The sequence below is a fragment of the Macrotis lagotis genome, chromosome X, assembly GCF_037893015.1.
Source record: "Macrotis lagotis isolate mMagLag1 chromosome X, bilby.v1.9.chrom.fasta, whole genome shotgun sequence".
Classification (NCBI taxonomy): Eukaryota; Metazoa; Chordata; class Mammalia; order Peramelemorphia; family Peramelidae; genus Macrotis; species Macrotis lagotis.
Genome location: NC_133666.1, coordinates 313380342 through 313406423, shown reverse-complemented (window position 1 = coordinate 313406423; position 26082 = coordinate 313380342). Strand labels below are relative to the sequence as shown.

General features: G+C 35.4%; 1 protein-coding gene across 5 annotated transcripts in view; it reads left to right on the top strand.

Moving 5' to 3' along the window:
• SETBP1 (SET binding protein 1) overlaps nt 1-26082 on the top strand; it is a 488090-nt gene that overhangs the window by 245441 nt on the left and 216567 nt on the right. For all 5 annotated transcript variants that reach the window (XM_074208185.1, XM_074208188.1, XM_074208186.1 and 2 more), the window contains one exon: nt 19754-19864. In XM_074208185.1, the coding sequence (XP_074064286.1) occupies nt 19754-19864 (111 nt within the window). The remainder of the gene's footprint in view (nt 1-19753; nt 19865-26082) is intronic.

Sequence of the window (26082 nt, the reverse complement as noted above, 5' to 3'; positions counted from 1 at the left end):
CACCAACATGTTCCCTTCCAGGAACTGTCACTGCCTTTCAGAAGGGAGGTTACCATGGGCCTTTCACTATGATAACTGTAATCGGGCCTGTCAGCCTTCACACAGTCCACACTTATCACCTGCATTTAAGGGGATATTTTTTCTTGAAGCATGTTACTACTGCAGCCTCTTAAGGAAAATAGTCATGGTTTCTTCACTAATCTTTGATGACTTTCAGCTTTGAAAGTGTAGAGAGTCACAAATTTTTTACCAACTGGATTTCAGTGCACTATCTGTTTATCTTTATGTTTACATTCACATCTTCAGGTTGGGTGGAGAGACAATGAGAGTATAAGGTCTGATTTTTTCAGTTCTGTTTATTTCCAGTACAGAACACTTATCAGTTCTCAACAAGCATGGAACTTGCAAAGAGAGCTCCACTAAAAAACCTCTGCTTTTGGAGGGAGGAAATTCCCCTAGGGAGTAGGGTCTGGTCCATTTTATTGCTTATCTGAAGAACATCTCAAAGTGCTTGCAGTGACATTCAAGTTCATTTTTAAAGACAAAATTGGAAAAATTAGTCTACTTCCAATGCAAAATACCTTCCTTTGCCTTTTCTCCTTGATCCTCCAGGGGATCAAGTCCTCTTTTACTATTCAACCCAGAGCATATGTTCTCTAATGTTTCAGAAAACTCATTGAATCTTATTTTATTTTCATTTCTTTGGACAGGTATGAAGAAGGAATGGTCTGTACAACTTCTTACTCCACCATTATGCTTTTTCCCACCTAAAAAAAATGGAGGAGTAGATTATGGAATATCATTTTGACTGAAAATAAAAAAATAGGCATTTCCTTTCTTTTCAAAAGTGATATTGAGAAAAAAGGTATTACTGTTCTAGTTGATTTAATGAACCTATGTCTTAGAATTTGGTCTAAAGGTTTAGATTTTATATAAAACATTAAAGGTTTAGGCTTTCTTGAACCTTTCCCAGATCACTTCTATGTCTCTTATTTTTCCCACTTTTTCTTTTTTAGATCCTTCAGTTGAGTCTCAGGTATGCCTGGTTATGTGACTTTGGGCTAGTCATTCTACTTTAGTTTTTTTTCTTTGTAAACTGAGCAGATTAGACTAAATGACTTCTAAACTGCTTTCCCTCTCTTAATATTCACCCTTGCCATATCCCACCTGGCTCTGCCAGGTAGACCCTATCCATCTCTGTACTGTGGGAGTGCCCAGGAATCTTCCTAAAGATTGACTGGGCAGAAAGCTATAAAGAAGGTTAGAGGTTTTGGCCTTTCTCTTTAATTCTAGCTGCCAGCACATGATAGTATGACCATTTGCTCCAGCCCTAGTTCTCCCTTCTAATAAACCAGGTGGCTCTGGGAAGCTAGGCCAAAGTCTTTGACTGTGATTTTTTTTAAAAGTCTTATTGATCCAATGGTTGTCAGGTATATACATGAGTAATCCAGGGCAAATGCATGAGGTCATGATTATTATCAATGATCCAAATAAATCTGATGTTTTTGTGTTTACCATTTCTTATAATTGCTACTTTTATATAGAAAAATGGAAATGTGTGTGTAGCTATATGCATATGTGTTTATATAGCTATATAAAGCATATATATGTATATATATACTTGCAGAGGAATCAACTAGAATCCTGAGAGCTGATTGTTAAATTTTCTCTGTGCTTATCTCTCAAAATTCAGCAAACACTATAAATCAGGGCTTGATTTATTATTTTGCTAACTGAGAAAATGGAGAAAATTTTATTAATACAACTGAAACTTTAAGGTTTGTATTTATCAGCAAACTATTGTGATATGTGTGTATCTATATCCATTCAGTCTTAAATCTAAAACTACTTTTGATTGATACTACTTAGAAACTATATACCCTTTTAATTCCCTAAGAGGACAAATAACAATGAGGAACCATGTGACTGATCTAAGTTTTCTAAGTCCCCCTTTCAGTTTCCTTTATGCTAGAGAAATCTATTGTTTTCAGAAAGATTTGCTACTCACCTGAGCATTATGCAATTATACAGAAAGTTTTGTCTGCAACCCTAATCTCTTTTAGCTACTTAGTACCAGGGACAAAAGCATTTGAATTTGAATGACCTTTCCTCCTTTTAAGAACCCATGACATCTGTTGCTCCAAATCTCCACATTTCTCATTTAAGAAGTGATTATCTGTGAACTGTTTACAGAGAACTCCTGAGTTAACAGAATAGAAATGCACCTATTATTGAAAATCAAGTATACAGTAGGTTCTTAATAAACAAACACTGATTTTGTGCATGAGAGCTTACAAAATCAGAATATTCTTAATTTTTTTGGAAATAAATATGGACCACCTACTCTTAATGGTAGAAGGATCTATAGTGGGTAACCTTGAGAAGAGATAGACATTAAAAAAAATTCAACAAATATTGTTATGTCATCTGTCTAGTTGTTTCATGGAGCAGACCTATACTAATATGTACAACAGTCTCAAAACATAGTCCACAATCTGATATTTTCTAGGAGAGTGGGGTGGGGGGAGTGGCAGAAAATGACTCTAATATCATCTGTAAGGGAAAAAATTACCAAACCATTTCCAAGTCTCTTAAAAAGGCCTATTTTCTCAGTTGCAGGGATAGGATCTGTTTATCTTGGACAAATTCTTGACAACTGTCACCAGCTAAAAGATAGCAAATGTTTTTCCTTTCTTCCATTATAACCTTTTATCTATTCCATTTCATAGTAACCACTCTGATAGATTAGAATCCATTTCTTGGCCTGGGGAACAGGATCAATATAATGATTATCTAGTTGCTAACGTTTTCTAGGGGCAACTATATCCATTAAAGTAGATGCTTTCCCCCAAAATATTAGGCTTCTAAATATGAACTTCAGAAGTTCTTTGAGGATGGATGATGACCTAGCAAGACCCTTTTATTTTCCCTAAAAATTCTTACAATCCTGTCATCTCAGATCAAGAGAAGTCCTTCATTTATTGGTTGAATCACAAAATGCAAAACAATTTAGGTTTCCATTTTTAAATTTGTGATACCTCCAAGCCCATTGTACTTCTTCATCTCCTGCATTACCAAAGTGTTAACCCCTTTCCTGGATTCTGTGAATTGTCTCTAACCTCCCTGTGCACTTAAACTGACATTTTGGCAGCCTCGAAGAAACCTGTGGATGAAGAAGAAAAACTCATTTTGTAGTTAAGTTTTTAAGTGAAACCAATCTATACACCAGTCAGTAAGCATTTATCAAATACCTCATGTGTTCAAGAAATCATACTTGGTACTAAGAGGAATCCAAAGAATAATTGGCACTTGCTTTGAACGAAACTAGAATCTTGTTGAGATTAGATTCTTGTCTGGATATTATACACATGAGGACATTTAAAGGATACTTTAAAAGGATACATTACAAGATAACATGAATTTAAGTATCCAGTAAATGATAGGGGTAATAAGTTTGTTTTGAACTCAGGAGAAGTCACATAGCTAGGTGGTACAAGTGGATAGATGGATAGAGCACCAAGACTGGAATCAGGAAGATCTGAGTTCAAATCCATCCTTAGAAACTTAATAGATGTGTGACCCTGGAAAAATCACTTAACAACTGTCAACTTTAGTTTCATAAGCTGTCATATTGTCATTGTAATTTCACAGCATTTAGGTTTGATCATTGTATTCATACTTTTCTTCACTCATATTATTGCAATCATGGTCTATTATACACAAATTTATTACTGTTGTCATTGTATATGTTGTATTCTTGATTTTGTAGGCATTTATAAAAAATGCTTGTTTCTTTCCTTCTTTCTCTTCCCCTGAAATTATCAGGGAATGCTCCTTGAAAGAGGTGGTTTTGAGTTAGCCTTGATGTATAGGAAGGATTTGGTTAGACAGATATGGGAATAACTAAGGAAGTTCCAAAGAGATCTTCATGTATTTGAAAGTGTTATTCTTCTCTCTCTCCTACCTTAAACATGAATATAGTTAGTTTGGTTAATCTCTCTCTTGGGAGTTTGTTGCCAAATTGGGATACTTTTTGGTGCTGAATGTGACAGTAGGTTAAAAACCCAAGGGAAATTCAGAGGAAAAAAATATATTTGCTTTCCCCAAGTCTTTGTCATTTAAAAGATAACTTTAATTTGTGGCCACAAAAATCACATTCCCTCAGCATTAGAAGGAATCTCTGAGGTTGACCCCTCAAATACTGGCAGGTAGTGATTATGTTCCCCCACTTCTGGTGATTTCTGCTCTTTAGACTAAATAACCCCAGTTTTTTCTACATATGTTCATATAGCTTGGTCTTAAAGATCCCTTGCCATCCTAGCTATCTTCCAACTCCCTGTCCTTGCAGCATCCTTTCTACAGTGTGGCACTAAGAACTGAGTATTGTATTCCTGATGACTTCAGATATGCTTCAGTCAAAGGATCCTTTCTCTTATCCTAAATACTATGTTACTCTTAATGCTATGTGAAATCCCTTGGTATTGTGCTGTCACATTGCACTGTTGACTCATGTTGACATTACTGTCTGCTAAGGACCCCAATCATTTGAATGTTTTAGAAAGTAATCCATATATAGATATAGATACAGATATAGATATAGAAATAGATATAGATATGGATATATAGATATAGATAATAGATATAGTTATATATAAAACAGAAGATAACCTGAACCTTGCCAATTTCCAAGAGAAAGTGTTGTTTATATATTTATTTTCTTAAACATTCCTCAAGAACAACAAAATGATCCAAGGGATTTCTGGTGAGCTCTCATGATGCTCATTGTCTTAATAAAAAGATTATCCGGCAATTAATTATTTTTGTTGATGTCTTTTGCCTTTATATTACCTACATTTTCCTGTTTACTCCTCCAGTTCCCCACCTCCAAGAAGCGATTGTTTATAACTAAGACAAGAGTGGGGTGGGATGGTAAGACAATTCAACAAACCTAACATGTCAAAAATGCTTGAGACTATCTCAAGTTTTCCATTGCACCTCACCTCTGCAAAGAAGTGTATATGTCTTGTGGAAGGGGAGGCTCTCATATCTATTTTAGGGGATAAATTTGGTCATTGTAATTTCATAGTATTCAGTTTTGATCATTTTGTTCATATTTTTCTTCATTTTTTTACATTGCAGGCATAGTCTATTATATTATACACAATTTTATTATTGCTGTTGTTGTTGTGTATGTTGTATTCCTGGGTTTTTTATGTTAATTTCCTTTAGTTTGTATAAATATTTTTATATCTCTCCATATACATTATAATTCTCATTTTTTTTAGTTGTTTTAGTTTATATTTCTTCTGCAGACTTCACAATTAGAGGTAATATTGTCTACTTTCTTTAGAAACTAAAATGTAATAATGGTACAGTAAGTGAAGAGTGAGATAGATTTAGGTCCTTTACCCAAGGTTACTCAGCAGATGATTAAAGCCATGATAGTCATTTATTAAGCATTTATTAAGTTTCTACCTTATGCTGAGAATACATATTGAGAATAAATACTGAGAATATAAATAAAGGTAAAAGATAGTACCTGCCCTCAAGTAGCTTACAATCTATTAAGAAAGACAATAAGTAAACAAATGTTTCCAGACAGTTATATTCAAAATAAATTGGTGATAATCAACAGAGGGGAGTTACCAGCAGTAAGGGAGATCAGGAAAAGTTTCATGTAGAAAGTAAAATTGTAGCTGGGATTTAAAGGAACCCAGGAAAGTCAGGAGATAGAGATTTGGAGGCAGAGTTCTAAATATGGACAATTTGAAAATGCCCCAAATCCACTAAACAGGTTTTTGAATGATTAGCTATCAGAGGCTTTTAAAAGATCCCATTTTTTAATCTTCTTAAGCTGCCCAGATTTACTTATAAGCCTTTACCCTCTACATTGCTCTTTCAACAGTGGTCCCATCTTGTGCTATCCGGAAGTACAGTGACTATTCAAAAGTCTAGTCCTACGGCTGATTGGTACAGAGACTTTGACCTACCACATTTAGAACCAGGTCTAATTAGCCCCTTTGTGGGCAGTCTGGTCCTAGTGTCTCCTCATAGTGGGATCAGATTTGATACAGCTACCCAGTCAGCTCTTAGCCCTCTGTAATACAGGATTATATTACTTAACCATTAACCTCAGCCTCCCCAGTTCATAAAAGGGAATGGAGGAACATTCTGATTGAAGACAAAATAAAAGAGAAATGATTTGCTGGTGGTGATTTAAATAATTCCTGGCTGAACTTGATATATTTTTCCTGTTATGCCACAATAGTTAATCATTGTGTGACAAATTAGAAATATGTCCTGAATAGCATGGAATTTACTGTCATTTTTAAGAAAAAAAAATATTTTTAGTGTGTTTCCTGACTCTGTAAAGGACTAAGGCTTATAAATGTTTTAACACAATACTCTCTAGTAGTTGGCTAATTCTGGAATATTCACATAGCTTATTTAGCCAATCCTCTTGCTTCTAGAAAGATCCTCTCTCAAACCTCAGATTGTTTAGAAAAGTTTCCTCCTCTTCATCTTTTTTTTTGATTCCCCTTTCAAGTATTAAATCTATAATTCTATGGCATATGAACCTTTGTTCTAGTCATTTATTTATTTATTTGAATAGTGGTCTCATATGCATCAGTGATATTTGCTTAGTACTGACTGGTTGATATCCTGTGTATATTTGTAGGTTTTCTGTGTGTGTGTGTGTATACACAGATGTGTCCTGGTGGAGGTAATGTCTTCATTGAAAGAAGATTTTCCCTTATAATATACTTACTATTTTTCTTCCTTTCAAACTGATATAGCAGAGCATTCCCTCATTCACTTTTCATGGGAATCAGTGAGCTCTGAAGTCAAATGATATGTTGTTGGGTTTTTTATTGAACTAAAAGACCATGAGGTAAGCTACATTTGAGGAATGAAATGAAGTGGAATATGGTGCTGATGATGAAGATTCAAAAATTAGAGCAATTCAAGCTCCATCACCATTAATGCTAACATTAATTAGTAGCAGTGGATAATTTGGTTAATGTTATATTACCATTTTTAGGAAAAAAGTCCTAAATTCTGTGCTAGCCCCCATTAAAAATAATTACAATTTTGGAAGTCAAACTTGGACCACCATGAAAGTGCCAAAGGGGTGTGTGTGTGTGTGTGTGTGTGTGTGTGTGTGTGTGTGTATACACATGTATCCCATAAAAAGAAACATTTTTCCTGTAATCCTGTAAATTTTAGAAGTTAGAAAAATGGAACCAGATATCCAAATTCTTTCCATTGGGTGCCTTTTGTGTACACAGTATTGTTCAATAGACCACTTCCTAGTTGAAAAGTAGTTTCAGCATATAAGAGATGGGGGGGGGGGAATCAAACTTCATCTTCACTAAAAGAAAAATAAGGTGACAGAGAGTGCCCATAATTATAATGACACACAGTGACATGTAGATATTTTATCAAAGCTACAAGAGATGTCATATAAGAAAATGTTGAGTAGTCACAAGTAAAGACTGCCAAGTAAAAAAACTGTTAGCAGCTTTAGTGGTTCATTGGCTGATACCTTCCTTCAAGTCAGCTGCTCCTGTTTCTTGCTTCTATTTAAGGACTGATTTTTCTAAATCTGTCTTGCCATGTATATTATCCCTAGATATGTCTTTGGTATGTACTGTCATCTTTTGTGAGCTCATGGGAACATGAGTAGTGGATATAACATTTTTCCTCTGATGTGATTTCAACTTTGTGGTAGATTTCTTAAGGAATGTGTAATAGTCTCAACTCCTCTATCTGTCTCTTTATCTCCTAGGGCATGGTTGTCATTTGTTTTCTTTACTGTGGAGGAGCATGTAAAAATTCTAAGAACTCAGTTGCTATCGAATAGTTCCATAGTTTTTTATATTTACACACAGTACCAATCTGCTTAATCATTTTTTGATGGTCAATGCAACATAGATATTTAAAGCACAAGTGATTTGTTGCAGTTGATTTATAAATAAGAGCTTTTTCTTAGGGAAACCATGTTTTCACTGGGAAGTAATGAAATCACTCAGTATCCACCTTGGCAATATTTTTATTAAATAAATTTTATTAGTGCTGGCATTTATTCATGGAAAGAGAAATTCTGCAGGTGTTTCCCAGAGAGTCTGGCACTTGAATGGTGTATCCTCAATCATAATAAGTTCTCTTGGGATTAAAGAACATCTTCAGACAGTACTGTGGAGGTATTTCTATCTCACTAGATACACTAATAATCCAATTAAGTGCTTATTGTAGGTATGGGTGTAATGCACAATCCTGGCCCTCCAGAAATTTATAGTCTTAAAGATACAAAATATAAACATGCATAACATTTTAATTACACATTAATACTGTTTCTAATGTGACCAGCCACTGTCTCTGTCAATGACAGAGTTTGACTGATGGGGACTACATCATTGACCACAATGCCAATCTTAACCTCACTCCAATCTACACTAAAAATGATTAGGAAGTTGAAGAGTTTTGCCCTAAGGTACCAGGTAGTCTTCAAAGGTTCTTGAACAAACAAATATTGCTTTCCTTCATAGTCCTAAGTGTTGAATGATAATCTGTTGTCTGTCTATAAGCAGGTTTAGCTGAAGAAGTGGAGAAATATCCTACATGTGCATTAAAGCCATGTCCCACTTCGTCCCCATGTTTATGAAAGCATAAGCAATTTCTCATCTAAAGATTAGCCTTTCACTAGCTCACACCTCCACTCCGGCATCCACCTGCTCCTTATACTACATTTCATTGCAAATACTTTAATGAAGCAAAAAGCCCTCATGAAAGCTTCTAATTGCTAATGATCAGGCAAGCCCTCTGTCTATGTGATTATGTAGCAACTCCACAAGGTCCTATCATTTGACCCAACCTTCTACTCTGCCATGGTCTTTATAAGTCTTGGAATCCATCTACAAGTCTGTGATGTAGGGAAAGGAACAACAGGCTATTAGTCAAAAGACTCATGTATTCTAGTTGCAGCTCTTTCTGTGTGATTTTGGGCAAGTAACCACTACAGTTTTCTTATATGTGTTGTGTTAAAGAAGTGTCATCAAACTCATTAGAAATGAGAATTTTCAGAAGAAAACTACATATCGGCACGATCTATCTTGCAATGTATTCTTTGTTTATCTTATAATATAATTCCCAATTACATCTTAATCTGCTTTTCTAGGTGCATTTGGTAATATTGTGGGCTATATAGACTCTCCAGGACATAGCTTTAGAGCTGTCAGAGACCTCAGATACTATCTATCTATTCCAGTCCTTTCATTGTATAGACAAAGAAATTGAGATCCAGAAACCATTACATGTTTTTCCTAAGGTCATATAAGGATTTGAACCAAGATGCTCTTGTTCCAAAAGCAGCATAGAGACTCTTAGTTTCTTTTCTGTTCTAAAACTTCTGTAACCTTATAATTTCATAAATCATCTTCCTAATTTTTTTTCTATACTAAAATTTGATCCCTTTATAATTTTACCAATAAGTCTATATACATCTCTCACTTCAGTCACTGAATCTCAATGACACTCCCAAGTTTTAAATATTAGGTATTGATCACCATTTTCTGTTTTATTGACTTTTGCAAGAATCATTCTTGATGAAGAAGATATTTTTCAAGTCTGACCATTGAATGTATTCTGGCATTCCTGAAGTATGTATGACAATGTTGCTGGGGAAAAATGTAGTCAAATATATGTTCAGATGGAACATGAAATAATTCCCATAAAAGACTGACTCTGACCCAGAGGAAATTTTAGGAACAAAAAGATGTATTTAAGTGTTGCTATCATATAAACAAACATTTAAACTATATCTATTTATAATTTATATATGTAATATAACAGAAACTAAGGGAAAGAAAGAATAAAAGCAGTTGGAAGCCAGCACCATGAGAGGATGAAGTAGTAAAGAAAAGTATAGGAGCTCCCCAAGATAGGCTAGCTTCACCAGAAGACAAGCAACTCAACTGAGTAGAAGGTAAACTTTTAAGGAGGATGTAGGGAACAGGATATGTATGTGGCCAGCAAGTAGTTTAGAGAAAGAGATTAGGTAATGAGGGATATGTTGATGAGCACTAATTCAAAGACTTAATCCTTTAAGACTAGGGCAGGAATCTATTGTTTTGATGATAGGGGCTTGTCCTTGCCAGGGAGGGGCAAGATACTTTACTAAAAGCTCATTGACCTCATCTCAGTAACTTGAACAATGGAATGTAGGTAGGGCCTATGCCTTTAACAGTGTTAACTGTAAGATACATGGTCAGTGCAGAGGGAACAGATTAATCATAAAACATATTTCTTCATACAATATTTCTTCTACTTCAGCAAGAACATAGGTACTTTTAAGTAAACATGAAGGAAATGTGAAAAACTTTAGGGAAAGATTTGTCCCAATAGAATTATCATATTCAAAATTTTCTCCATAATAAGGTCATAGGCAATTTTCACCTTACACTGGGAAACCAGTTGGCCAGATTACCTTCAGGATCATAGGAAACTTTCTATTCCCTTTTTCTTTTGTCATGTTGAAAGAGTCTCATCCTTCAAATGAACAAATCCATTCTCTTTTGGGCTCTTTCTTTGTGTCTCCTTTTGCCACCTGCCTGCTTTCAGAAAGGAAGCCCCCACATAAATATCCAGTCTTGTTTAACTCTACTCTCCTTCATGACTTTGACCTGTCAGCCATATTTTTGTCTTCCCACTCTGCATTCACAAAAAGCCATGTTCCTCCATGTTTAGAAGATTACATTTCTTTTTTCTCATTCTTGTATGAAGCTTTATCTGTCTTCAAGGTTCAACTCAGATGCCACTTTTAAACTTATCAGCATATATCTTTTACTTCTATCTCTAGAGGACTATAAGCTACTTCAAGTCAGGTCAGTTTGGTTGCAAATTTTTATTTTGTTTTTTATGACCCCATTTTTTGTTTTCTTGGCAGAGATACTAGAATGATTTTGCCATTTCCTTATCCATGTCACTTTACAAAAGAGGAAAGTGAAACAAACAGGATTAACTGGCTTTCCCAGAGTCACACAATTAGTATCTGAAGTTGAATTTGAATTCATGAAGATGAGTCTTCCTTCTATGCCACCTGGTTGTTCATAGAAAATACTTAATATTTCTTCATTTGATTTCCATTGATATGAATCAATAAGTATCAGAAGGGCCTCCAATGAGTCCAATTAAGTCCAAACTTAACAGCTTGCCAGACCTAGAAAAAAATTCCTTTTAGCCATCTGCTTGCTTGGGCTTACAGACTGTGTTGCTTTGAAAAGTCTGCAAACACTCTCCACCACAAATTTTCTGATGCTTCCCTGATAATGGGAACTGTTTTAGTTTGTGTGGGTGCACGTGTGCTCATGTGCTCGTATGTGTGTGTGTGTGTGTGTGTATGTGTGTGTATAATAGCCCTTATACATAATTTCCCTTTATCCTTCCATAAAGCCTGTAGTATAGCCAAATTCTTAGTATGTACCCAAGGCTAATTGTGATAAGAGTAATTTTTTAATATACTTATTTTTACCCTGATAGCAAACTTTAAAAGAACCCCTATCACTCCACAGCCCAGGCCTACCTTGGAAAAAGTAACACCTGCCATTACTCATACCTAGTCATATAATCATATAATAAAAACTAACCAAGGCCCAGTGAAGTCAGGGTAGAGCATGGTCTTTCAGCTAGCCTCCCAAGACAGTGTGGCAAAATTACAGCACTGCCCAAGAAAACTATAGTAATTCTCTTCTTTTTCCTGATACACTTTGTTGGTGGTGTTGCTTAGGATCATAGGATCTTAGATTTGGAGTGAGGATACCTAAAGGTCATCTTATCAACCTTCTAATTTTACAGATGATAAAACTGAAGCCAAAATGGTTAATTAAATTGCCCAAATGTCAAACAAGTAGCTAGTGGGAGAACTTTGATTCAAACTCATATCATCTTACTTTTAATCCAGTGATCATTCCACTTCAAGGTATTGGAGGGAAGCTCAAACTGGCCACATCATCTATATAATATTTATTTCAGAATGTTAAATGCAATGGCAATTGAAACTTTTGGAGAAGGTGAAATTGAGGTTTGTTTAGCTCTGAAAAGTGAAAGTGTGGGGATAATTTTGATGCTTTATTAATTTTTCTTGTTGTAAGTAAGGTTTTTTCTGTATTTAACATTTTGGGATTTAATTTACATATAAATGGTGATTATGAGGCTATGGGACTGATATTTTGACAAATGTCTCAAAATTCTTACTGCCAACTGAGTGTTGCTACCTCTAAATAATTTATTGTAGAGGCAGTGCTGCTCAAAACTAGTTTGACATTTTTTTTTTGTTTTTAATTTTATTTATTTAAGACAATGAGGTTAAGTGATTTTCTTAAGTCACACAACTAGGCAATTATTAAGTGTCTGAGGTTGAATTTGAACTCAGGTCCTCCTGACTCCAGGACCATGCTCTATCCACTGTGCCACCTAGCTGCCCTCAAGTTACTCTTTAGAAAATGACTTTCAAAACATTTGATGAAATTGCCAAAAATAATCACTTTGGAGACTTAATAATTGCCTCATGTTAAAGTATTGCTACCTACCCCAATACCTAATTGACTAGATTAAGCTCCAAATAGTTATTTTTGTTATTATTTTTATAATTGCATCTACTATCCAAAATCTGTGTATTTCAATCCTATCTGAATCACCAAGTGATACATATCTGTGTGTAAGGCACAAGGCATAAGGTGATAGAAAGGAAGGAAAGAAACTCAGCTGAAAGAGACTTTGGAAACCTTTTAGTTCAATCTGTACCTAAATAGATATCTTCTTTATAATATCTAAAGACACTGGCCTTTCATTTTTTTCTTGGAAACCCTCAGTGAAATGAAACCATAGCCTCCAAAGGTAACCCAGTTCATTTCTGGAAAGCTCTAATTTTAGGAAGATTTTCCTTGTGTCAAGTCAAATCTGTCTCTCTGAAACTCTGACAACCAATTGTTCCTAGTTCTGCCCTCTGGGACAAGGCAGAAAAAAAATAGATTCCTTCATACATATATACATATATACATACATGGTCTTTCTAGGGCAGAGTACAATGAAATAAGTAACTTCTTCCTTCAATATACTTTCTTCTGTTAATGTTTCCTAATATTAATTTGATTTTTTTGGGATTCCACATCACACGATTGTGAAAGCTTAGGAACTTTCAGTCCACAAAAACCCCAATGAATTCTCTTGTGGTTTTGTCTTTCATACTTTACTTGTAGAGTTTTGTTTGTTTGTTAAGACTAAAGCATTGATCTTTATATATTTTCCTATTAAATCTCATTTCTCTAGATAAGTGGCATCATGGTATAGTTGATAGGGAACCAGGCTCAGAGCTATTAAGATGTATTGTTTATACTAGTGCTAGCAGTTTATACTAGTACTAGTATTTATGCTAGAAGCTAGTAAGATGTATTGTTTATACCACTGCTTATGTGATTTTTAGTAAGTCACTTAACCTTCTAGGGCTCCACGCAACTTTTTAAGACTGTAAATTATAGAGAAAGAGAATGTGCCAACCTCCTTTAGGAGAGAGAAATTCCTCATATGGGAATTCCCTATATCACTGAAATGACATTGAAATCTATATCATTTATTAAATGTAGTCATTAACATTTTGTGGAATACTGTTTCTCTTATCCATTGTCTTAGCTCTTTCACACAGTTCCATATCACAGATGAACCATTTATTTTTTAAGCTAAATTAATGTGTTCTGAAGGTGACACTTTTAATTTCCACTTTGTAAAGTCTCTCTCTCTTGCCCAGCTTGCCTTTACTGAACATTTGTTTGCATTTTTTCCTTCCTTTCCCCTTTCATATGAAAGTAATATTTCCATTATCAATATTTTTGCCATACTGATCATTTTTTCATTATAGGTTTCTCATTTGAATTTATCTTATTCACCTTTATATCACAGCTATTTGTGTACATCTTTCCCTTCTTTAGTCTGCAGAGTCTTTGATAACAGATTTCATGTTTTATACTACTCTTATCTGTCTCATGGTTAAGCCCATAGAATTTGCTTCATAAATAGCTGTTTTCTGAAATAAATTTTTTTAAATGCTTGTGAAGAAGATGCTACATATGACAACTTCTACCTATCTGCTAGGGAAATACCACAGAATGTAATTGAATATTCCTAAGACTTGAACAGTTTTTAATTTGCTTTGGAGAAACCTCAAATGAACAGCTGTGCCGCTCAGTGAATTGACTACTGAACTTGGTATCTGGAAGACCTGAGTTCTGAATCTACATCTGACCATTACTAGTTGCATGACCTTAGGCAAGTCACTTAACATGGTTAAGTTGTGTTGGTTATAAGAGGATTAAATGAGATAATAGATTTAAAGCACTTTTCAAATCTTCAATTACTCTACTAACACTAGTTCTTATCAACATTATCATCAGTATTAGGGAAAGTATGTTTGGGGTGAGGTTTTAAAGAGTAAGTTTCCATTTCTTCCTATTCAGTCCCTAAGTAGATAGAGTTCAATCCTGAATTACCCACCTATCTTTTTCTCTTATACTTTAAAAAAAAATCTTGGCCTTTAAAATGAAAATTCAGGAATTTCCTGATTTCTTCCTTCTTATTTGATGCACCAGTTAATCAATCAGTTGCAATTTTAAAAAGCAAAAACATTTACCATGTGCTAGGCAGCTTGCTTGGTCCTGGAATACAAATCCAAAAATTGAAACTCTTATGCCCAGCATACTAGCTTGAATATTCATATGGGAAAAGCAGAAGTTCAGTGATTTATCAGTTAGGAAAATGAGACTTGTATTGTAAAGTGGATGAAGCCCTGCTGAGTAGTAAGGATGGCTTACAGTTTTTGAGAAGGTTTTTAATTCCTTTTCTTTCAGATTTTACACAGTGACCTTCACACCCCTAAACTCAGTGACTCTTATTTGTTTCCATTGTCAGCCCTCTGAAAGTGATACAAAGGGATAGGTTCGGGGCTCTTTTGGGTTTAGGTTTAATGGAACTTGAAAGCTAAGGTGCCACAGTTACAAATCAGTGAATGGACTACTGAACTTGGTGGATAACTGCCACGTGAATAAGGAAAACTATTACATCCAGTGAGAAAAAGTCCTTAAACTCAGATCAGATCCTTTTTGAAGAATCCTGATTTGGGATAAAACCAAGAATCCTAAAGTGAACTGAAAATGCCAAGAATTATAGGAGTTTCTGGGGAAAATGTTGACATTCAATAAATATTGGTTGGTTGAATACAGTGGAATCAATCACAGGGGATGTGTTTATTCTAGGGATCAATCCTGTCAATTCTCCCCTTACATACATATAAACACATCCAACAGAAATCTAATGTCATAGCATCAGAATAGGGCTTATTCTTGGTTCTTACTAGTTTTATTGGACATTGTCAAAGAATTGACATTGAATATCACTCATCTTACTTTTATAAAGAGCAACATGAACACTTTTCTTCCAGCTGAACCTGAGAAATACAGAGCTTTGGTGACATCTGAATCCTTACTATCCATAGTTATTACATCATGAGGACCAATAACTATCTTGAAATGCTGGCAGGCTGGAGGGAGAAGGGAGCTTTAAGGGGGAAAAAAGAATATAAAATCTTAGTCCACAGAGACAATCCGTTTCATTCCTGATAAACTCCAAAATAAAAGAGCAATCAGCCCAATGAGAACTGAACAAATTAAATAGCTGAGTATTATTTCAAAAGGGGAGCACACAGGCAGCATCAGAAATTTCCCATCAGCTGTAATAACGCCAATTACTTTGCCAATTGTAGATTCCATCGTGACGTTTTTAGCCCAATCAGGTTTCGGACCCTTGCCGGGGCCTGATGGGTTTTGTTTATTCAGAATGTTCATTTTGCAGTGAGTCTCTTGCACCAAAAGGTTTAAAGCTGCAAGTGTTCTCTCTTCCTTGTGTTCATTTGCAGTCATTGGGAAATTATCAATGGAGAGTTGAAGGGGTGGGGGGGTAAGAAGTCTGCTAAAGACTAAATTCTCTGTCCTACTGCAGTTCCCCTGTTGATTTTAAATGGCAAGGTACACAGCTTAGCAGTTCTCAGTGAGAATAGTGTTCCCTCAGAAAACCTCTCCATAGATTAACCAGTCATCAATAAATACATATTTCTGATGACTGAAAAGGATTCTTGGCATGTGTGTGAATTGGACAGCTCACCATTAAATAGTAATCATGAAAATTTAGCTCTGGGAAGACAGAGCCCGCCAAGAATTCATTAAATCTTAAATACTGACAGTGAGAGAGAGATGGGACTGAGGTAGAGGGAGATGATACAGATTTTCTACTTCTGGTTGAATGTCAAGCAACTGGTACCTTTCAAAAATGTTACATGTTGGTAAAGGGGAGAGAGAGCCTCATTCTCCACTTCCTCCCCCTTCTTCATCCCCAGCACATACATTTTGGCAGATGAAGCTAAATGCATAAAATATAACCTTTTTGGAAATTTTGCAAGAGCATCATTTGCTATTTATATTCATACTATGGAAATTGATGGGTGTGTCCACTTTGGGAAAAAACTGTGATTTATCTTTCTCTAATTTAGGAAAAGAACTAATCATGAACATTTACAATCTGGCCTCTTCTTGACTGACAGCTTGGGTATAAATTATTATCTATGGCTACTTCAGGCAGGAAGTAGAAGAACCTGAATGATGATTTGAGAAAAAGGATGGTCAAATTCTTCCCCTTCCTTATCATCTACTCATGTGTCCCACAGTTTTAGAGCTTGTTTTTCTTGCCTCATACCTTTTTGCCTCTTCTGCTTTCAGTGCCTGGTGTCCTGAGCTACTGGCTTCTGATCTTACTGCAGAAAATTCACTTGGTCTCCACAGCTACCCAGATTTTGTGGCCCAGGCTGAATCCCAGCTCCACTTGTCCCTGACTTCTGTGCCCTACTCTGGGTTCCCTTGCCTTTTAAGATCTGGGCTCTCTGCCAGAGCTTTCATTCATGCTGAGTTGCACCGCACACCTGGGTATATCTGATTTTTAGTCTAACAATTTCTAGGGTAGAAATAGGTCCTATTTAGAGAGAGAGGCAGATGGGGACTGGCTGGAAGGGATGGAAGGGAATATCAGATTGTTAATGGCAAGACTCAAGCTGTGGCAGGACTTGTAGAGAAGCTCTGATAAACTACAGATAATGCCTGCTGGGATATATTTTACTCTTCTCTCTTCCCTCTCCCCCACCTTGAAAAGAGATACTTGAGGCCATTTTGTTTTGACACTGTCCCTTCTTCCATCGGCAGCTGTTCAGGTAATATGTTGGGTTCTCAAATAAATGTGTGGAGGAGATTGTCTCACTGTAGAGGCCAAGCATAGCCCTGAGGAATCCCAAAATAATATGAAGTATCACATTAAGATGAGAGTATTAGATCATAATGCTGTTGCCTCAGTATCATTTGCTGTGCAACAGACAGGTAGTTGTCCTAGCCTTGACTCTTATCATGAATTGGTAGAGTTTTACGGGTTCAGCTTAGACTTCCTCCATTTTAAAATGAATGCCAAAGAGGAGGGGATAGCTTAATTTACATTAGCATGAAATTCTCTAATGGGACACAGTCTTCTAAGGAAGACTTGGATATTCTGAGAAGGAACTTTAAAAAGGGATCCCTTAGGGAGGCTGATGTATTTATTTTCTTCACTGTGGGTACCATCTTTAAGACTCTTAATTAGCAATGGCCTTGCAAATAAATCTGACCTACTATCCCTCCCCCACCCCCAACAAGCAATAGCCCACTACATACTCCATATTTCATTCAAGTCTCTTCTCCCAAATCACTACTATGGATATCTCAGAACTTTAAAAATTATATGATCAATCTTAAGACACAGTGTCATTTAGGGACTAGAGAACAGGTCTCAAAGTAAGAAAGACTGCATCTTACACTTAATGACTGTGTGATCCTGATCAAATCAGTATCACAATTAACTCTGTAAAACTATTAGTTACTAATATGATGAATCTACCCATTTCTCATTTTTTTTTGAAGGAAAACCCACAGGTGGCATAGTGAATAGAATACTGAACTTGTATCCTTGAATTCAAGTCTTGTATTCAAACCCTGCATCAACTGTACAAGTCACTTAACCATTCTCTTCCTCAGTTTCTTAATCTATAAAATGATAAAAAATAGCACCCATATCCTAGTGCTTTCCAGATCTTAAAATGCTATATAAATGCTGTTATTATTATTAATCATAATTATAATGAACTTTCAACCTTATATTATGATTTCAGTCAACAGTAACAAGTCAGTAAGAAGAGTGATAAAATCTTGATAGGTATGGATATTACTACAAGTTTCAAAAGAGATATTAGATATTGTTTTACAACAACCTAGAAACTAGCTTTAAGGAACTTATCAAATGAGGGAAACAGAACAAAGTAAAGATAAGATAGAGAGTTCTGTCTAGGAAAAGGATATATAGATAGGCAAGGGCAGTAATCTAATGATGTCAAGGAACAAAAATGCTTCTGTGTAGATTTGTAGTTTGCTTTTATAGAAGTTTTATGAGTTTGTGTGGTAGAGGATGTTAGGTGGGGAGCAATGCCTGGATCAATAATTTCTGAACCCTTTTGTTAAGGTCAACTCAGTGAGAAGAAGTTACATTTCATTAAATTATGAAAAAATATCTTAACTAAGAGATGTGGACTGAATGGGAATGAGGTTCTATCATAGATCCTGAACTTCCAATCATTGGAACTGCTTGAGGAGAGACTAAATGACCACCTATTCAGGATGCTGTGTAGAGATTTGTGGGATGAAGTGGGAAGTTAGTCTGGTAACTCATAATGTAACTTTACGCACTAAGATTCTTTGAATTGGTCATTAAAATATATAAGCCAAGTGAATCTGTGCCTATGAGAAAAGTGGGTTATCTCTCCCAAATCATCATGAAGTTTGAAGGGAAAATCTGAATTTCACAGGCTGGGATCTTCCAGTCCTGTGCCCAGAGACTGTACCATTAGCTGCCTCTTACTCAGTTCAGATTGTAGGACCTAAATGAAGGTCATTTTAACCTAAATGAAATTAAAATCCCTTTGCAATTCAAAATGTCCAGAATCTTGGACAGAGAGAGTGATAGTTTCTCAACTTTTCATAGCTGTTGTTACATGTAGAATATGCTAATGGAAACTTCTATAAGAAGAAAATATATTTCCTTCAAACATTCCTCAAGAAATGAATGGTAGAGAGATCATTATTAATGTATAACAGCTATAATGCCTAATATTGGTCATATAATACTGATTAAAAAATAGAGAATTCTATACTAAAGATACACAGAGCTGAATTTGTTGCCATTAAGAATTTGAACTGAAATTTGTCGTTAAGAAATTGAACTGAAAATGGATTTTAATCCCTGCTTATACGTTAGTTACCTTTGTAACCCCAGGCAAGTCACTTTAACCCTCTGGATCTCAATTTTCTTATCTTCAAAATGATGGGTTGGTACTAAGTGATCTCTAAAGTCATTTTTTTTGTGTGTGTGCATTACTGTCACAGCTAATCTCAGAGGTCATGAACATATCATAATGGGAAAACCAAGGCTGTTGAATTTGTCAACTGGGAAAGAGTATGTGTATTTTTAGAAGTTGGGTTGTTCATTGTTACCAAATATTTTTCATTTATATCTATATCTATATCTATATATACATATACATCTTATACTTCAGAACCTAATCATATTATACCTCATATTTAAGGTCAAAGAAAAGCTCAGTATGGTTGAGCCAGAAGGAATTGGCCGAGCTCCGTGTATTGGGTCAAGAATTGGTTGTCCTCAGAGAAAATGTCCATCCTGCAAGAAGAGTTCGGTAGGTTCCTTTATAAGAATTGTCCTGTCACTTTGATTCCTTGAAGAACTTTGATTTTTATCTCTTTATTTTATTCCTTCTAATTGTTTTAAACTTTATGAAGGTGGCTGCAGATGTTATTCATTTTTATGTTTTCCCCAACATTTGCAGAATACTTTGTTTTTATATAGTAGGCCTTTTATCCACGTTTGTTAAATTTACTAAGAGTTCAGGAAGACCTACTTCCTTCCCCCCCTTGTGTGCTTATCAGTTACTTCTCCCTGCATAGAAAATTATATTCTTATTGTCTCCAGTGAATTATGACTCCATATCACCCTGACATCTACCACTTTATCTCTGTTCATCTTTTTTTTTTTCCCTCAAGGAAAAGAGCCAGGCATTCCACCAAATGCATAGTTACTAGTATTGGGCTGGTATAATTTCCCCCCTCAAAAATGGCTTAGGTATAAAGGGGCTTGCAAATAACATATTAAGCATTTAGTAGGAAGATATCAATTCTTCTGGGACCATGATATGTATCCAATGTGTCACCTCCAATGATAGATATAACAACTATATAGTTAGCAACATGAGCCTTGACAGGTTTTGCTTTTCTGTTTGATTGTCTGCCTAGAGAAGGTCAGGGTCTCTTTATCAGCTCACCTATACATTATACACTAGGTTAGAATTTGTTATTTTACATGGTTAGAATCCTTAAGAAAGTCAGTGTCTTTATGTTCCATCCTCATGGATACAAGTTGGTATACTCTATCCCATTAAAGGTGGTTCAGGCTCATCAAGGCTGAAATGTAAATCATTTTGTGGATACATTCTGAAATTTTGTATCAGTTGAATGGCCAGAAGTCTTTATATAGATCCCTTCGAATTAAACCTTCTTGGGGTGGCTAGGTGTCATAGTGGATAAGCACTGCTCTTGGAGTCAGTAGTGCCTGGGTTCAAATACAGTCTCAGACACTTAATAATTAACCTAGCTGTGTGGCCTTGGGCAAGCCACTTAACCCCATTTGCCTTGCAAAAACCTAAAAAAAAATAATTAAACCTTCTAAACTGGACCTATTTCCATTGTAATTTGCCTTCCAGCAAACCTCACAAATTCATTCTTTTAAATCTATGCCAAAAAGAATAGGTTTCATTCTTGAAACAACTTAAAAGGTTCTACAGCAAATAAGGAAGCTTTGTGTCATTCTAAAAGTTGTGATTATCAAGTGGTTTATTTTCCCAAATTTTAACTTATCATTCAAGTTCTAATGTCCTATTATATCTATCCATCTTCAGTAGGAAAGTTATGAGAAAGAAAGGAAAGAGAGGACTTCTATGAGTGGTGACTGTCATTGACATGAGCACTAGAGATTAATAATATTGATGGCACTGATAGTTTCCCCAAGTGGCTCAGAGCATGGTCACTGATTGAGAGAAAACCAGAGAGAATGCCCAAGAAAAGGGGCTAAGAAAGACAGTCAGGGGAGAATTGACAGCTAGCCTCCTGAAAGATATCAAATCTGATGGTATTAGTTTGAAGTCATTCTCATTTAAAGCCAATGGACATATTAGACTTTCAAACTCATGAACACCTGTTCTTTCCTTACCAATTAGCAAGACATGGTGTGGGGTCATACGAACTCTTCTTTGATGCTCCCTGAGAATCTTTATTTTCTATATAGGCTATACTTGAGATTTTCTCCATGTACATTCTTTAATTCCTCGATTCAAAAGAAAGCCAGGGAGGTGAGTTAATTTATTTTGCCTTCAGGGTCTGACCTTGACTTTATCCCTCCTTCTAACCCTTTGCATTGAACCTCAAAACTGGGCCTCTTTCCTGGCCAAATATGTCAGTCTTTTTTCCCTGAGCATAATAGTCTTCATTTTTTTTCCCTTCAACTCTTGAAAGTGGAATTGAATAATATCTTTGATGTGTTGAGGTTCTGTTTTAGTCTGAATTTAGCTCCAAAGACATCAAACAGGCCACCACAGATTTAAGAAAGTTAAAATTTCTTGCCAAACTATTTGAGAAGAATCAAATGCGGGGGGGGGGGGTTGAGTGATCTTTATAAAGTCCATTTCAGTTCTTAAATTCTGTGATCTAAGCCTAAATTTATTTCCTCTCTTTAAACCTTGAGCCCCAAGCAAACAAAACAAAAAGACAAACTATTTAACCTCATAGCTATGAATTTGTGTGTTCCCAGTAAGAAATCCAGGAAACACTCGGAATAGTGGGGCTCTGGTTACTTGTGAAAATCCATCTGTCCTATAACTTATATCAGTGGCAGTTCTCAGGTGGACTTCAAGTGTAGCCCCATCAACACTGCAATGTTGATATTTGAAGAGCCCCCCCCAACATAAACTTAGCCAATCTATTCCTCTAGGAGACACTGTAATTGTAAAATTGTATAACCACATTTACAAGATTTCAACATGCTGCTATTAGAAACTTTCCTAACGGATCTATTGAGGCTAGACTTTTGCTATACAATTAAGACAAAAAAACTTTGTGTGTGTGTGTGTGCATGTGCACGAGCACATGTGTGTAAGTTTAAGTGTGCGTAAAACAGGAATCAGAAAAAAAGGCACCAGGGAAGTTGATTGACAACAATGTATTGACATTTACAGACTGAAGACATGTACGTGCATTTCTCAGCTCTTCTTAAATTTTTGCCTGTAGAATCCCTTCTAAAATTGGGAGCCTTCTTTCAGGAATTCTCTTTTTCATTTAATTTGAAATTTCTTTAATTTGATAGGGGTGTTTTAAAAATTTTCTATACTAGTAAATCTTCCTTAAGAAATAAGAGGGAGACACATAAAATAAAGAGTCTTCTTTATGTCTTTGCTGATGACACCATACTGACCCACATACCCTTCAGTTTAGGGGACTAATCTGTTTCCTTGTACTTCCATAAAAATGAGGTAAGCAGTACCCTGGAAAAGTCATGAAATAGTGACTTTCTGCTGTAACTTCTTCTAGTTACAAATGATTCTGATGGGTTTGCAAACGTCTTCAAAACATTCCTGACTCTGGTCTGCAGTTCTTTACACTTGTATATGTATATGTATATGTATATGTATATGTATATGTATATGTATATGTATATGTATATGTGTATGTGTATGTGTATGTGTATGTGCACGTGCACGTGCACGTGCACGTGCATGTATATATATGTGTGTGTGTATGTGCATGTGTGTATATACACATACATATATGTATGTGTATGTGTATATGTATACCCACATATATGTATATATGCTAAAAGAAAAAGAGATACTTCAGAAACACTTGCTTAAAAGTCAACTGATAATCATCTGAAATATTACAGGATCACATATCATGTCTCTTTTTGATAAGATGAAGAAGAAAACTGGACTAAGGAAAACTACATTTACACTATGCTTTAATAAAAATTAAACTTGAGGGTAAAAGGCTATTTGCCATGATTGTTCTCTTTTCATTGAATAGACTTATAACTTGTATTATTATAAACAAAAATCATCCAAGAAATGACTTAGATTGTAAAATAAAAACCAAACTGAAAGGCTTAAATGTGTAGTTGTAGATAGATCTCTGGTGTTAAAATGTATATAAACTAACAGTAGCCCTTCCTACCTTCCTCTTGATAATATCATGGAGACAATTGTCAGGTAGGGCAGGAGGTAGGGATGGAACAAATTTACTAAGCACTTTATTATTTATTAAGCACTTACCATTGACTAGGCACTGTACTAAATGTTTTCCAAATATTCTCTTATTTGATCCCAAATTGGGTCAAATTTGAGTAAAGTAAATAAGATCTGATCCATCAATATTGACTGAATGCCTATTAGATGTCAAGCATTTCATGTGGTATGGTGAGATATATAAAAATTGATAAGATCCTAACTGTGATCCCCAAAAGTTTAATAATGGGATTGGATTTTAATACAGGAGAAATTAAATAAAATAAACAATAGTTAGGATAACTTACAAAATATCAGAAGAATTTGACTTGGAGTTGAAAGATCTAGGCTTTAGCTACCACCCTTTTCCAAGCTATGCTTTTCACTGTCTGATCCTAAATTTTCTTCCATTTCCCTAAGACCATTGTGGTAAGAATCAAAGAAGATAATGGATTTTGAAAAGTACCCTGTAACTATAAAGATATAAGGGAAGAAGTGGTGATGGTAAGAATCATTGTCACATGCATTTTATGGACTAGAATTGCTAGATTCCAAAGGATGGAGAGAATATAGACTACAGTAATCAAAAAGGACTTTGCAGAGGAGTTTGAAAATGGAACTGTACCTTGAAGGACGGTCATGATTAGGAGACAGAGAGAGCATTCTGGTTGGTAGACTGTTGTAAAGATGCAAACTGAGAGTAGAATGTTCAAGACTTGATTGTGGACAATATAAATCATTATATGACAGCTAGAGTCATCTGAGGAGATCTGGTCAAACCAGAATGATAAAATTCCAGGTATAAAATAAGAGGAGACTGAGAAAAATAATACTTCTGATACTTAATTACATTTCTAACTTTGGACAAGTCACTTGACCTTCCTAGGACCTCAGTTCATGATTGGTTGAGATGATCTCTGAAGTCTCTTCCTAACTATGGATCTGTAATACTGGGAACCTCCTGAATGACACATTTGGAAACCAAAACCCAGGAAGTGGTGTGGCTTTACCTAAGCTTGTATGACCTTGGGAAAGTCATTAATCTCCTTGGTGTTCAATTTCTTTAGCCACAAAATGAGGTTGAAATAGATAATCTCTGAGTACCCTTTCCACTCCAGATCTATGATCCTATGAGTTTTCAATCCTCTTCCCCCATTCTGTGCATCATTGTATAAATTGTATACAAGGTGAATCCTGTTAAGACCAAATATGTGGTATATCAAGTTGTATAATGGGGTTTTCTATTGTCATCTGAAGAGAGAATTTTTTCAGAGACAAAATTCAGGTTGTTCAGGGCAGACAAAGCAAAGTGAATAGGAACATGTCTGGGTGATTAGCTTAGCTAGAAAAGAAAATCTCATTTATTACTGAAAAAAAAAGAAGGGTTCAGGATTTGAATGATATTAATTTACTTTGGACAGAGATAAGAGCCATTAACTATTGCTCAGTTCTACTATTAACTTCATTAACTGATCCAGATATATTCAAAGCACTTTTTTATTTCCCAATTACTTAGTGATCAGCTTTGGACAGGGTCATGTTTTTTTCATCTTTAAGTCACATTATCATTTCACAATCATTTTATAACTTTAGGTTCTGGGGATAAGAATAATTAAATGTAATTTTTTTCCAATACTGAAAGTTGTTGGAGCTTTTCATTGTCCCCTTTCCCCCCAAAGAAGTTGAAAAGTCATGGTGGGTAGGTACTGAACTTAGATTCAGAAAGGTCTGAATTCAAAGCCTTCCTCAGAAACTTTTTAGATTTAAGACCTTGAACAAGACCTTTCAGAGCCTCAGTTTACTCAATTGTAAGAAGTGGGAGTTCAATGACCTCTGAGATTCTTTTTTACTCTCTATGGTCCTTTTATAGATGCATTTACATTATAGATGCAAAACTCAACTCAGATATTAAAAACTGAGTTTTAATGCTTAGTTGAAAAAGAGTCCTAAGTTCTCTGGAGTGAAGAGAAATAGCTGAAAATAAGCCCAAATGTCTCATGAAATGAATCCCAGATAATCCTTTTACATTCAAACATTTTGACAGTTTTTAGGAGTTCAAGATTGAGTGTGTACTTTATACAGAAACTGAATTATCTCCAAATTGTTCATTTGCCAGTTAAAGGGCTAAAAGAAAAGGGGAAAAAATAACAGCAAGAACAAAAAAATAAGACCTGCTCAAAAGCTGTCCATAGGAAATAAGAGGATGCTCAGTTAGGTCCAACCAGAGCTCGTTTTTACTATATGATTTGTGATGGTGAATTCATCAGTGGAAAGAGAGAAGATAGGAGATGGGGTAGGTTTTGGAGGGAAGATGAAGAGTTCAATTTGAGTATGTTGAATTTCAAGTCTTTACAGGACATTCAGAAAGAGATAGGTAATTGGACAGAGGGAAATGTAATTCAGGGGAGACATTGTGGTATTTTATTTAAAATTATTTAAAGCCCATCTTATAAAAGTAATATAGTTGAATCCATAGGGTGAGTTTATCAGTTGACAAAGAAACTATCAAATGATTCAATGGATATGGTTTAATGAATAGAAATAATGCTTCAGGAAATACATTCCCATTT